This window comes from Gekko japonicus, unplaced genomic scaffold (genome assembly GCF_001447785.1).
Source record: "Gekko japonicus isolate JY-2015 unplaced genomic scaffold, Gekko_japonicus_V1.1 scaffold1254, whole genome shotgun sequence".
NCBI lineage: Eukaryota > Metazoa > Chordata > Lepidosauria > Squamata > Gekkonidae > Gekko > Gekko japonicus.
Window position 1 is genome coordinate 414813 of NW_015167088.1, and position 13417 is coordinate 428229.

The window sequence follows — 13417 nt, forward strand, 5'->3', positions numbered from 1 at the left end:
CTGACAGCATGAGAGTGCGCTGGAGTGATCAGACGAGGGAAAGTCTGTCCGTGCCTGTCACAACCCGTTTACTACCGGATTTCCCCCGGTGTCTTTTAACTCTGCCTCTGCGGCAGAGCAGAACAGGTTACCGATGGCTGCAAGATGCTTCCCAGATGTGGCTATCTGATCGCTCCCTTTAAATCTGCCCAGCATTTGCTCCTATGTCAAGTCTAATTGTGCGTATGATTGCAGCCTACGGTTGGATTCCATTGTTTAATGACTGGAAGCAGATGGCTAAGTATTTAAAAATACATTTATGGTTTCTTATGTTCCAATTCAACATGTCTCCTTCTCTCCCCTCTGACCTCGCTGGCTGCATTTCTTCACATTAACTCCCCCCTTTGCTTTTTAACTGTTTCATTATCATCACTAGCACTCAGCGGATTTTGCCCAGTCTGAAATCAACACATTATTTTACTTGGAAAGATCCCCCTCTCCAGTTCTGACAGATGAAAACAAACAAACAAACCTAACAGCTAGGGTTGCCAGCCTTCAGGTCCCAGTGGGGATTCCCCTGCTTTGGGGGGCTGCAATCCACTGCTGGCCAGCTGGCTGGTGGGGGAACCCCACCCCAAAATAGGGACATTGTCAGGTGACATACCCAACATGATGATATCACCTGGAAGTGATGTTGTCATGTTCACGATGTTGTGTGCAATGATCTGGTTTTGGGACAAACTCTATAGTTTTCAAGCAAAAAACCCCATAAGTTTTTGCCCAAAAACCAGAGCATTGCACACCTTCACCAATGCAATGATGTCACTTACAATCATCGCATTGGGACATTGCCTGACGACATCCTGCCCACCCCCGGAACACCCCCCAAATCCCTGTGCCATGACAGTGAGGGGACCTGGCAACCCTACTAACAGCACAGTTTGCAATCTTTATTAGCCAAAAGAAACAAGAGTCCAGTAGTACCTTAAAGACTAACAAAATTTGTGGCACGGTATGAGCTTTCGTGAGTAACTGTTCACTTCTTCAGATACAGCTAGAATGTGAGTCCATTGGTCCTTATATCTGGCGGAATGGCATGATTTCAGATGCCAACTGACAATAGCAGGTGTTGGTAATGAGACAGGAAACCTAGGTCTCGATTCAGTCCAGCGGGATGCATTGTCTTGGGCTTCATTATCAGTTGCAATTCAGCAGCTTCTCTTTCTAATCTCCCTTTGAAAATCCTTTGTAAGATAATTGCTACTCTTGGGTCAGCAACTGAATGTCATGGAAGGTTAAAATGTCCCCCCTCCCCAGTTTTTAAATGTTGTGGTTTCTAATGTCAGACTTATGTACATTTATTCTTTCATCCTCCTGGACCAAATTGAGACCTAGGTTTCTTGTCTCATTACCAGTGCTGGTATCTCCATGCCTACTACCCCTCTGTATATCACACCTAATCCAATAAAGCCTTCTATTGTCATTCACCTGCTATTGCCATCTGGCATCTGAAATCACCTTTATAAAGTTTATATCTCTGGTACCTCAGGTTACATTATATGGCACATGTGGCTTGGCCCGACACAGTGACTTTTGTCAGATCCAACCCTCGTAACTAATTAGTTAGACACATCTGCTCTTCCAGGACAACTTGTCTGCACTATAGGAAACAAGATGCTGATCTGATCCAGTAGAGCACCTCTTATGTTTGTATTATGTTCCTTGCCAGATCATTTTAAGCATTACTGCGTTCCACATATGCATCATTTAAGGCTATTTTTATTAATAAGTATGAATGCATATTTGATCAAAAATTGCTTGCTGTAAGATAATAGTTCTGACAACTATTGTTGATGATTTTTGGAATGCTTTTCTCATTGTAGTTAGTTTTTGCTGCACTAATTCCTGGTTTTCCTGGTCTTACATCCCTGCCCACAACCTTTGATCCTCTAGCTCCCTCGTCTCCAGCTGTTCAAAGGTCTCTTGCTCCTTCAGATCACTTGCACTCATTTTTTCCAATGTATGCTTTTTTATTTTTCAGTTGGCAAAAAAATAAAACAAGACCTGCTTTACCAAAAAGACCAATATACTGGTATTGGTAACAGCACCCAGTTCACCTTGAGACGAGTCAGCTATATCAATTTTTAAAAATTATTTTATATTTAAGGGTGAGCTGCATAGGCAGTTCAAGGATGCCATCGTTTGGGCCACACTATCCTAGCTTCAAACTCAGCCAGTGATTTTTGCTGACTTTATTTATCCTTACCTGTCCATTAAATGTGCCAACAGGTGCCAAGAATATTCCTCCCCTAGTGTGCTACACCAATAATTAAAGATTAGGTTGATGCTGCTCAACATTTTGGGTGTTCCCTCCCAGCCCAGCCCACTTTTTACATGAGACAAGAAGAATGTAGTAGCAGCAGAAGCAGTAGTAATGTGTTTCCTGGGGTTTTCGTGTTTCTCAAATCATTTTCTTATTTTATGAACAATTGGTTTTGTCTATTGGTGTTTCTTAGGATTCTGTTTTCTGCCAAACACCACACTTTCCATCATCTACTCTATTGTCCTCTGCTTATATCAGGCAAAGTTCCCCCATTGTCTCAGCCAACCCTTTTTTCCTGGTCCAGTCTCTCCATCACAAAGTTCTCTTACTTTGTGCACCCAAAGTATGCAACTTCTTAATGATGTTCATGAAGGTTTGACTGAAATTGGTATCAACTAAATGTAGTAAACACCTGTAATTCTAGGGAAAGTAGCGTGAATGTAACTATTTTTTCTAAAAACCTTGCTAAGTGACAAAGCTCACTTGGACATAGATTAATCAGCTCTGACACTGTTAGGAATCAGACCGTTTACTCAAACTAGGCTCATGCCGGTGCTATGAAGCAAAAGGAAATGGAAGTGTCTCAGTACTGGAGTGCTAGGCGTAACCTTACTCCATCCACATGGCCAACACGGTGTTACTGCGCACTCATGCACTTGAAACAGGCAATTTTAGTTTCTGATTCCTATCCAAAGGCAGCTTTCCTAATGGAATGGGAAACGAATCCTAGAGGAATGTGGAATATCCCCCCCCATTTTATTTCTCTGAAACTGCACATCTGGAAGACCCAAATTGCCATGAACCTCACTGGGTGTGAGCTTGGGCCACTCTCTCAGCCTAACCTACCTCATAGGGTCATTTTGAGGATGAAAAGGGGAAGAACTATATACGTTGCCCTGAGTTTTGTGGAGGAAGGGGGGAGATAGAAATGCAATAGAAAGACAGATGGATTGTTCTGTTCTCTAAGGATTCTTGGGTTATGGCTTATTGCCTTTTGTTCACAAGATGGCTGACCAGAGACAGAAGTACTAGTGGGCCACTGCCCTGGAAGGCTGCACATCCCAGAGACCTTCCACCACTCCTAGAGCACTGCCTTTGAGGAGCAGCACAGCAGAGAAAAGGCTTCCTTTCTCTTCAGCCAGTTCACCAGGACTCCATCAGCTAAGGAGACCATAGCAGGGTACCACTCCTAGAGCGCTGCCTTTGAGGAGCAGCACAGCAGAGCTTCCTTTCTCTTCAGCCAGTTCACCAGCACTCCATCAGCTAAGGAGACCATAGCAGGGGAAGGGAGTATGGCCCTTTTTCAGGGCCATTTTGGCCTCCTAGTTGTCTCCTGTAGCTAATATACAGTTTAAAATGTAAACAGAAACAGTGTAATTTGCTGTTTCAACTGATTTCAAAGGTTTTCTACAAATGAATGTTTAGAATTCAACAGGCTGAGTGCAGCCACTGAAAAGGCCCTTCCACTGATCCCAGCCAACCTAACCTTCCCCTGAAAAAGGAAGGCACTGTGCATGGAACTCAGAACCAGGCAGGATGATATGGATGGGGGCAGCCTTTTAGACACTCAGTACCCAAGCAATACACAACTTCAGAAGCAACCTGGTAACATCGAGAAGACTCCCACACTACTTTCATTCTGTGGAATGTGTGTAATGGAAACAGCCTTTTTGTGAAGTGAATTTTTTAGTGTTTCAACATTTGTGGGAAATATTTAGGACATTTTATTGTGTTCATTGTTACTTTTATTGTATTTTTATTGTTTTAATTTTTTTGAATCCTCTGGGAGAAAGACAGAGTATAAATGAAGTAAGCAAATAAATAAAACCAGATCCTTCAGTTGATCCCAGAAACATGGAAGTCAGTGCAGCTGAAGCAGCACCACCATCATGTGATTGGTCCAGTGCATCCCAGTAAAGACTCTCGCAGCCATGTTTTGCATCCTTGAAGTTTCTGAACCATTTTAAAGGGCAGACCCATGTAGAATGGTAATCTAGTCTGGCTGTTACCAAGGCAAGGGTGACTGTGGTTTAATTAGTTTCCTGCAGGAATGGATGCAGCTGTGGATTTACCAGCTCCCTTATATATAAAAGCCGAATGGTGGTGGCACTTCTCTAGAACATTCCACACGCTCCGGAATTGGTTGGCACCCTGGTGTGTCACTCAGAATCTGTCCCTATCCACTGGCTGCATTGCTTGAGTCTTGCCTCCAACATTCTAAACAGTTTGCTGTTCCTCTCCCCCCCATAGCCAGTCAGAACACAGAGGTTATTTGCATATGCAGCCTCATTGGCCTTTGCCTCGGAACACAGAGGTCTGGAGCCTGGAGAGGGTGAGGTTTCAGGAGGTGTGGGACCTCGGACAGGTACAAAGCCATAGACTCCACCCTCCAAACCAACCATTCCCTTCTGGGGAACCATCGTTGCCAATCTCCAGGTGAGGGCTGGAGATCACTCCAAATTATAACTGTTCTTTAGGTAGCAGAGATCAGTTCCTCTGGAGAAAACGGTGGACTCAGTGTCATTATACCCTGTTGAGGTCGCCACAGCAAAATTGACACTGAGTGACCAAGGCCAGGGCACCCACCCAGAGCCTCTTTCTAGAGTTCGTTGTATTTATTTCCACAACGGGCCTTTTTCCTAGTTATTTAATAAAAGGTATTTCATGGCAAGTTCTCACACCTGTTTATCTAAAGGCTACATGACACCTAAAAGTATCCCCCAAACTGTGAGACCAGTCTTTTGGGGGAATGTAACTAAATTCTGTATAACTTTCAAGTCACGGAAGCACTTTGACTCTATTTATCACCTCCGTGATCAATCTCTTCATTTTCTGAGCAGTTTCTTCTCTTGGAATGAAATGTACTGTGGGCAACTTTCCACTTAAACAGATGCTGAATTTTAACGCTGTGGTCACTGTTCCCAGCTCCCTTAATGGACTACTTTCTCCTCATATGAACTTGTGCACTGGTGGCTCTCTTCCTTTCAACAGCTTCTTGCTGTTTCATCTTTTAGGACTGCAGCACTGGCATCAAATGGATTTTGAGCTTTTGCACTTGTGACCCCCAACTCTTTGGAACGGTGTCCTGGAGGAGATTAGGATGTCTCATACTTTGCCAGTCTTCAGGAAGTAGTTCTGTTTAGAAGGATTTTTAGAGAAGAATGTTTTTTATTTTTGTTAAGCAGTTTGGGCTGGAACGTTCCTGGAGTGTGCTTTGTCTGTGTTTTCTTTTGAGCTGCTAATTATGCTGTTAACACTAAAATGATTTTAGCTGGTTTATTATTGTTGCATAGTTTATATGTGTGACCTGTTTTGAGTCCCTTGGTGGAGAAGAGGTTATACTTAGGTTTGCCAGTCCCCTGGTGGGGCCCCTGCCTATTGTTCCCCACCACCGATCCAAGAGGCAGGGAAAGAAATATTCTTGTATAGACAGTTGGGTTGATGGTGCAATTCAACTTCCAGGACAAACACAGATGTGACGTCATGTCTCTTTAGGAGTCACTGAAAACTCTATGAATTCACCAAAGAGTTTCCAGTGATTCCTCGAGAAGTGACATCACCTGCAGGTTTTTCCTGAAGTGACACCACGCTGTTGCTGTCCCCTCATGGTTCCTGGGCCGGGCCTGGCAATCCTAGATATTCTATACATGTTTTAATGAGTATTTTGCACCAGGGCACCACTCATGATTAAGTCTAGGATTGCCATCCTTTTTTCAGTTTCTTGAAGAGAAATCGATGAAGATGGCACCACCACTGGGGGCAGCAACAAGATCTTGTCATCAGGGAAGGCATTGCATTGTGCTCTGGGACATAAAGTGCCAGACAAGAACACAGCCTTGACTGAACTAAATTCAGCCACTGTCCCAAAAGATTGGAGATTAGCAAATGTTACACCGATTTTTAAAAAGAGGTCCAAACAGGAACCTGAAAATTACAGACCAATTAGCCTACTGTCCATCCAGGGCAAATTAATAGAAACTGTAATCAAAGACAGAATTGTTAGGCACATAGACGGACAAAGCCTGCTGAGGGGAAATAAGCATGGCTTCTGCAAAGGGAAGTCCTGCCTTGCTGAGCTTTTGGAGTTCTTTATGAAAGTGAACAGAGAACATGACAGAGGTTGGGGTGGAGAGAGTTGACAAAGAGAACTTTTTCTCCCTGTTCCAAAATACTAGAACTTGAGGGCATCCAATGAAGTTGACAGGCAGTAGATTCAGTGTGGACCAAAAGAAATGCTTATTTACACAGTAATTAAAATATGGAATTTGCTGTCGAAGGATGTAGTGATGGCCACAGGCATAGACAGCTTTAAAAGGGGATTAAACAGATTCATGGAGGATAGGTCTATCAGTTGCCATGGTGACTAAAGGCAACTTCCACTTTCTGAGGCAGTGAACCTCTGAATACCAATGCCAGGAGTCAATATCAGGGGAAGTCCTCAGCCTCTATACCTTGCTGTTGGACCTCCAGAGGAACTGGTTGACCACTGTGTGAGACAGGACTCTGGACTAGATGAACTACCAGTCTGATCCAGCAGGGCTCTTATGTTCTTAATTCTTCATTATACAAATTCATTCAATTCAGCTTTCATCCCAACAAAGCTACAGATTTGGTACCCTGTGATATCAAAAAATGATTGTAGTAGAATTATTTCTTTGAAAATAGATGGATTTCACTACAGTACATATTTTAGTGGCTAACTTCAATATTTTTGGGATTGCCCCACATTTCCTCCTCTTACTGAATACTGAAGGGATTTCAAATTAAATAATCATATTACTCAGCTTAAATTCAGGGGCAGAGTTGAAATTGATGGGTCATCCCTACTAGCACATAAAGAATGTTCTGCTCCCTCAGTGCATAAGCACATGACATATTTTGAAGAGAACAGTCATCATCCTCCCACTCACACTTGCTGAGGCCTTTTTGTACAGCTGCCTTCACACAAGTGAAGCATGTCAAGTGCAAAGGTAAACGGTGTGGCAAAGTAAATGAGTCACTGGGAGATCAGCAATTGCATCTCCTGCACATGTTTCTTTTTTAAAATTCAAAGCAACCATGGGAGGAGCCTGTCTCAAGGAGCAGGGCTAGATGAGCGGCTGTTTATAACTTATTCAAAATGGCCTCCTTGAAGCTATTGGCCCAACCAAGGAAAACATATACCTTTCAGGTACCAACATGTTTTCTCTGCTACTAGCAGCTAGGGTGGGGGAACTGCGTTTTGAAAAACAGAAAAGGGGAGAGTTATCCCACCCCTGCTCCCAGTGCTGCTTTTTATTCCGGAAGACCAGAATTCAAGTCTCTGAGACTTCTTGTTCTTGACCTTGCTTTGAGCCCAACTCCAGGTGGGAAATTCTTGGAGATGTGAGGAATGGAGCCTGGAGAGGGTAGAGAAGAAGCATGAAGCTGAAAGCTCAGCTTGATCAAGAGATAGAAGCTGGGAGACATGTTCACCAACCATTTGTCCTTGGTGAACATGTCTGGTTCATGTTCCCTTCCACAGTGTGCCAAGACTGAAAGCTAATATGTACAACTAACTCCGTTTAGTCATGATGTCTGAATGTGGGTGCCTTCACTAACTGAAGTTTGTTTCTAAGCCAACAATTAAGATTGTTAATCAGGGTAAAACCTAACTGGGGTTCAAGACTTTTCTCTTCAATCTCAGTGTAAGGGGAAGAAGGAAGGCACAGCAGAATATAGCCAGAATTATGCCTAACATGAACAAACTGTATTGTTTGTGACATCTGACTCCAGTAGAAGTCCCATTTCTGTGGCTACTAGCCACGGGAATTTCCACAGGCAGCAGTAAACCGCTGAATACCACTGCCCGGAGGCAACATCAGGGGAAGGCCTTGGCCTCCGCGCCCTTTTGTCTGAAACTTTTACTTTTTCCTAGAGGGTTGGCAAGTTTAATTTTCCAGGATACTTTTGTGCCGCCTTGGCTAAGGGCCATTGAAAAAAACCTTGGCCTCTCAAAACCATTTCTTAGCTCTCTCCGATACGACAAAGCGAGAGAGTTAGTGAGACAGAGAATCCAGGACATAGCTAGACAGGAGGATTTTAATAGCTCATGCAAATGGCGAGCCCTCTTAGAACCGCTGTATAAGGTAATGCCTATGCCCTATCTTTTTAATTTAGAAAATCATGAGTTAAGGAGAACGTTTACCCTCATGAGATCGGATGTGCTACCTTCAGCGGTTACAGAGGGGAGGTTTAATTAAAAAACTGATCGTATATGTCCCTGTTGCAATGACAGAATTGAAACTTTAATGCATGTTATATATGACTGCAGGGCATATAGCCACTTTTGTGATATTCTCCCACTCTCTACAACTAGTCTATCCTCAACTAGTCAAACGACGCAATTACTGAAGAACCTCCTAGAAAGTAGGTGCCCTGAGGTTACAGCTAAACTTGCCAAATTTGGCTGGTTAGCTGTAAGCATTAGAGAGTACCCAAGAGAAATGCTGTGTTTTCACATTCGTAACTTGTGTCTTCACAAACACATGAAAGCCCCTGTCTATAAGTGACTCTTGATGCTACAGTCCTGCAAATGTTGTCTGAAAAAGTTCTGTAGTCTTTGCCAGGCATCTTCCTGTGCTTTTGCATGTTCCCTCCATTTTCCTCCCCAGAGCATAGTGACCCAAAATGGCTTGTTGATAGATGCATAACACAAAGGCAGATAGGGTGGTTCCAAGAGATGCCCCGCCCCGGAATAGCAGTAGAACTCCACATGATGTCCATTTTGCTGAAGGCGCTGAACAGCTTCCTGGCAGTAGGCCTCACTTTGCCAGTTCCTGTCATCCTGCCCAGACAGGAAAAGAAATTTGGATGAGGATTTCTCTACCGGGATGCGGCACTCCAAGGCAGCTGGGTCCCTAGGATCATCCAGGATTTCAGAGAAATCCACAGCATCACCAACAGCCTTCATCTTCTCCAGGTTATATGAAAGGGCAGGGATTGTAAGCCCCTTCACCTTCAGGGGGGAAAAAGTATTGAAACCAGTGCCAGAAATGCTGACAGCTGCTTTGATGCCTGGCCAAAATGTCGCAAGAGCTAGGGCCATATCAGCCCCTTTAGAGATCCCCAGAACTCCAATTGCCAAAGCGTTAACCTGAAACAAAAATGAAACAAAGATGGTCATCCACTGTGGTTTCTCCAAGTGGATTGTTTTACCACCCTATCCTATCTAAAACCCAGTATGTCCCATAAAACCCTAACGTTTAGAACATATTGCTGTTACTTTATAATACAAAAACTCCAGTGTTGTTCACAATGCCCCATTGATTAGATTCTGGGTTGGCATGTTTAGGATTGCCCTGTGAATGAAGCTTGTGAACTCTACTTGAGTCCATAATTTCTGATTGAAAGAACAACAAGAGAGGATTTCTCAATATCAACTAGGCCCCATTTCAGATTTGTGGAGAAAATTCAATAAAGTTTTAAGACTAACTCTTGTGTAATTCAGTTAAAACTTACAAACTAAAACTTATTTTAAAAGCTGATTGTGATGCATTTCAGTGGTATCTATTCAGTCCCCCCCCTTCCTTTTCTTATCACCTGATAAACACAGTAATGTTGTCATCAAAGGATTGTGAGTTGTAGGAAGCCCAGTGCATAAATTCATTTACATCTCTGTTTTAGAAACAGGATTCAGTGTCTGGTGAGCAAGGGAAAAAATACTGTAATTTTAGTTTGCCTCTTACCTGCTGTTGTTTCTGCAAAAACTCTACTGCCTCACCGAAATAATCCAGTTCAAGGAATTCTGGGAAAGCTGGGAAATCCTCAAAGGCCAAGTATGCAAGGGCCAGTGTAGCAAAACCTCTGCTTGCCAGAAGGCTTGCTCTGTGCTCCACAAGACCTCCTCCAGTTCCATATAAGTCGATAAGTCCTGGGAATGGTCCAGGGCCTGGAAAGATAATGTACTAGAGGAAGAGGCCTATTTTTACTTAGTATGCTTGAGCAGTGCAAAATCAGGCCAATACTCTTACCAAGTAAGTTACTTCATCACCCTAGGTCCAAATAACAATGGCGTACATCTGTATCAGCTGTTTTTGCAGGATATTTCTTGGGGTGGGGTGGGGGGAACCCTGCTACACAGAAACTAGCTTGATTAGGGTTCACTTCACTTCCGGCATTGTTTCCAGGCAAGTTAGCAGCTGCTCACCAGTGCTCTACCTTTGAAACAAGTACTGCAGCTTCCAAGCCCATTACTAAATGTCCAGGGACCAAGCTCCCCACCTCAGTTTTCAGAGCATTTTCCATTTTTAATATCTGATTTGCATCCATTTATTCTCTTGTGTAGCAACTGTTTCCTCTCGTCAGTGTAAATGGTAGAAGGGCTCAGCTGACACACAGCAGCAGATATTGCAGGTGATTGAGCCTTTGAATGGCTATTGTTTGGTGGTGCCACTTGAGGAGCTATGGGTACTGATCTGCGCTGAGGTTTGTGGCTGGAGTTAGTCTCTGGGCTCATGTTTTCAGAAGATGGTGGCATAACAGAGACTTATTCCATTCCCCTCTCTGCCAACCGAATGTAATCTGATGCATCTGATGGAAGTACACTTTGGGACACAAAAGCTTATGCTGCAATAAATGCATTAGCTTTTAAGGTGCCACAAGACACTTTGCTGATGTTGCATCTGGGGGGGGGGGAGCACACTGAGGCTGTGATTACACAGACCTCGCCCAGATTATCCAGAGGTATGGGCTGGATTGTCACCAGTATGCAGATGACACCCAGCGGGTCCTCTGGTGGTGACACTTGAGGAACTATGAGTACTGAACTGCGCTGAGGTTTGTGGCTGGAGCTAGTCTCTGGGCTCATGTTTTCAGAAGATGGTGGCATAACAGAGACTTATTCCATTCCCCTCTCTGCCAACCGAATGTAATCTGATGCATCTGATGGAAGTACACTTTGGGACACAAAAGCTTATGCTGCAATAAATGCATTAGCTTTTAAGGTGCCACAAGACACTTTGCTGATGTTGCATCTGGGGGGGGGGGAGCACACTGAGGCTGCGATTACACACACCTCGCCCAGATTATCCAGAGGTATGGGCTGGATTGTCACCAGTATGCAGATGACACCCAGCTCTATCTACTGATGGACGGCCTCCCAGACACAGCCCCAGGAGATCTGGACGAGGCGTTACAAGCCATGGCTGGATGGTTGTGACAGAGCCGACTGAAGCTAAATCCATCAAAGACGGGGGTCCTGCACCTGAGTCATGGGGGGTTGAGTCAGGGAATCAGGCTCCCAACCTTCGATGGGGCTCCACTGGTTCAATGTCAAGGATGAAGAGCCTGGGGGGTGTTCCTGGATGCCTCCCTTTCTGTGGAGGCCCAGGTCACCACCACTGTCAGGTCTGCCTTTTTCCATGTGTTAGCCCCATACTTCACCCCACAGGATCTAGCTACAGTGACCCATGCAATGGACACTTCTAAACTGGATTATTATAACTCTCTCTACATGGGGCTGCCCATGACTCTGCTCCAGAAATTGCAGCTAGTGCAGAACACGGCTGTTGACGGCTACGCCTGTGTGGGCTTGTATCCACCCAGCGCTGCACAAACTGCACTGGCTGCCTATTGAATTCCGGATCCGTTTCAAGGTGCTGGTGCTTACCTTTAAAGCCCTATAAGGCCAGGGGCCAGCATACCTTTGAGACCGCCTCTCCTCATATGAGCCCCATAGGACATTGAGGTCCACAAATCAACATCTTCTGGCAGTCCCCGGCCCCAGGGACATCCGTCTAGCCTCGACCAGGGCCAGGGCTTTTTCGGCCCTGGCCCCTACCTGGAGGAATGAGCTGCCATATGAGATCAGGGCCCTGCGGGATTTACTACAGTTCCGCAGGGCCTGAAAGATGGAGCTCTTCCACTGGGCTTTTGGCTGGGGTGGCGGACGTCCCTCCCTTTTCCTGGCCAGCCCCCTACCAGTGGCCAGGTTCTAATTTGACATCAGGGCACCACTGCTATATTTAAATTAATCTGATAGACATCTGAACAAATTGCTTTACATGGTATTTTGTGATTTTACAATCTGTGATTTTATGTTGTTTTAATCTGTTCTTAAATGATTGTTTAATGGTACTGATGTAAACCACCCTGAGCCCGCTTGTGGGAAAGGCGGTATATAAATCAAATAAATAAATAAAATCCCCTTTCAATGCACTTTCCAACTGGATTTTATTGTGTGAACTGGCAAAAAAAATCCAATTCAAAAGTGGATTGAAAGTGGATTATTTAGTGTGTGTGATCGCAGCCATTTGGATCAGGAGGGACACTTATAAGGCTGCAGAAGAGGTGGTGCAAAATGGACACTGGTAATGCTGAAGATAACCATGAAAACTCCATCCAGACCAAAATGGTTTCATTTAAGTCCCTTCCAAGAACAAGGATCAGAGCCTAAAAATAGCTGGCGTTGTTTTTTTCTCTTGGGACACATCACTCAGAGTGGAACCAGTAACTGTGGGTGGGAAGTGGAATACTTACAGGTGAGCCATCACCCTGTGCCACCGACAGCATGGTTCCCTTCCCAGTGCGAACGACACTCACCCGCGGGCAGAAAGAGCGTGGCTTTGAGACGGCCTTCTCGCACCGGGATCCTTTCCACCCCTTCGGCCAGGAACCACCTCTCACTGATGCAGCGGCCCAGGAGCTGGCCGCTGACCCCGTGGCCCTCGTACACTTCGTAAGTGACGTAAAAAGGGGTGAGCACGTTCCTCTTCGCCAGCCGCCTGAAGGGGGTCTTGGCTTCCAGAGACCAGAGCAGTCCCATAGGCTCCACTCCAGAATAGCTCCCACCCAGGGATGCGGCGTCCGTGAGGTCCAGCTCTCCCTTGCGGTCGGCTCTGTAGTAAGCAAAAGACTGGAAGAGCTCTGCGGTTTCATCCTCCAACGAGGCCCGGAGAGTGACAGCCTGCAGTGCAGAGAGACCCTCTACTTTAACTTGAACGGGATCGTCGTAAAGGCATATAGGAGAAGGCAAAACCGCAATCCTCACTGCCATCTCGGCTTTTGCAGAAGGACTCTAGTCCTCTTTTCAAGACGCTTCCTGATTAAAGTCCAAAGGGCAGTCGTGTGGCTAAGCCTACTGGGAAATGTAGTTCA

General features: G+C 45.0%; 2 protein-coding genes across 2 annotated transcripts in view; both read right to left on the reverse strand.

Annotated features, from left to right (window-relative positions):
- LOC107111822 (cytosolic phospholipase A2 beta-like) overlaps positions 1–13417 on the reverse strand; it is a 235253-nt gene that overhangs the window by 208409 nt on the left and 13427 nt on the right. The gene's annotated exons all lie outside the window — the stretch shown is intronic.
- LOC107111824 (acyl-coenzyme A thioesterase 1-like) lies at positions 8359–13353 on the reverse strand. Its single transcript, XM_015412862.1, has 3 exons — positions 12863–13353; positions 10009–10211; positions 8359–9416 (listed from the first exon to the last, which is right to left on the reverse strand). Exons 1-3 carry the CDS (start codon positions 13314–13316, stop codon positions 8823–8825), a joined length of 1251 nt encoding a protein of 416 aa, XP_015268348.1. The 5' UTR covers positions 13317–13353; the 3' UTR covers positions 8359–8822.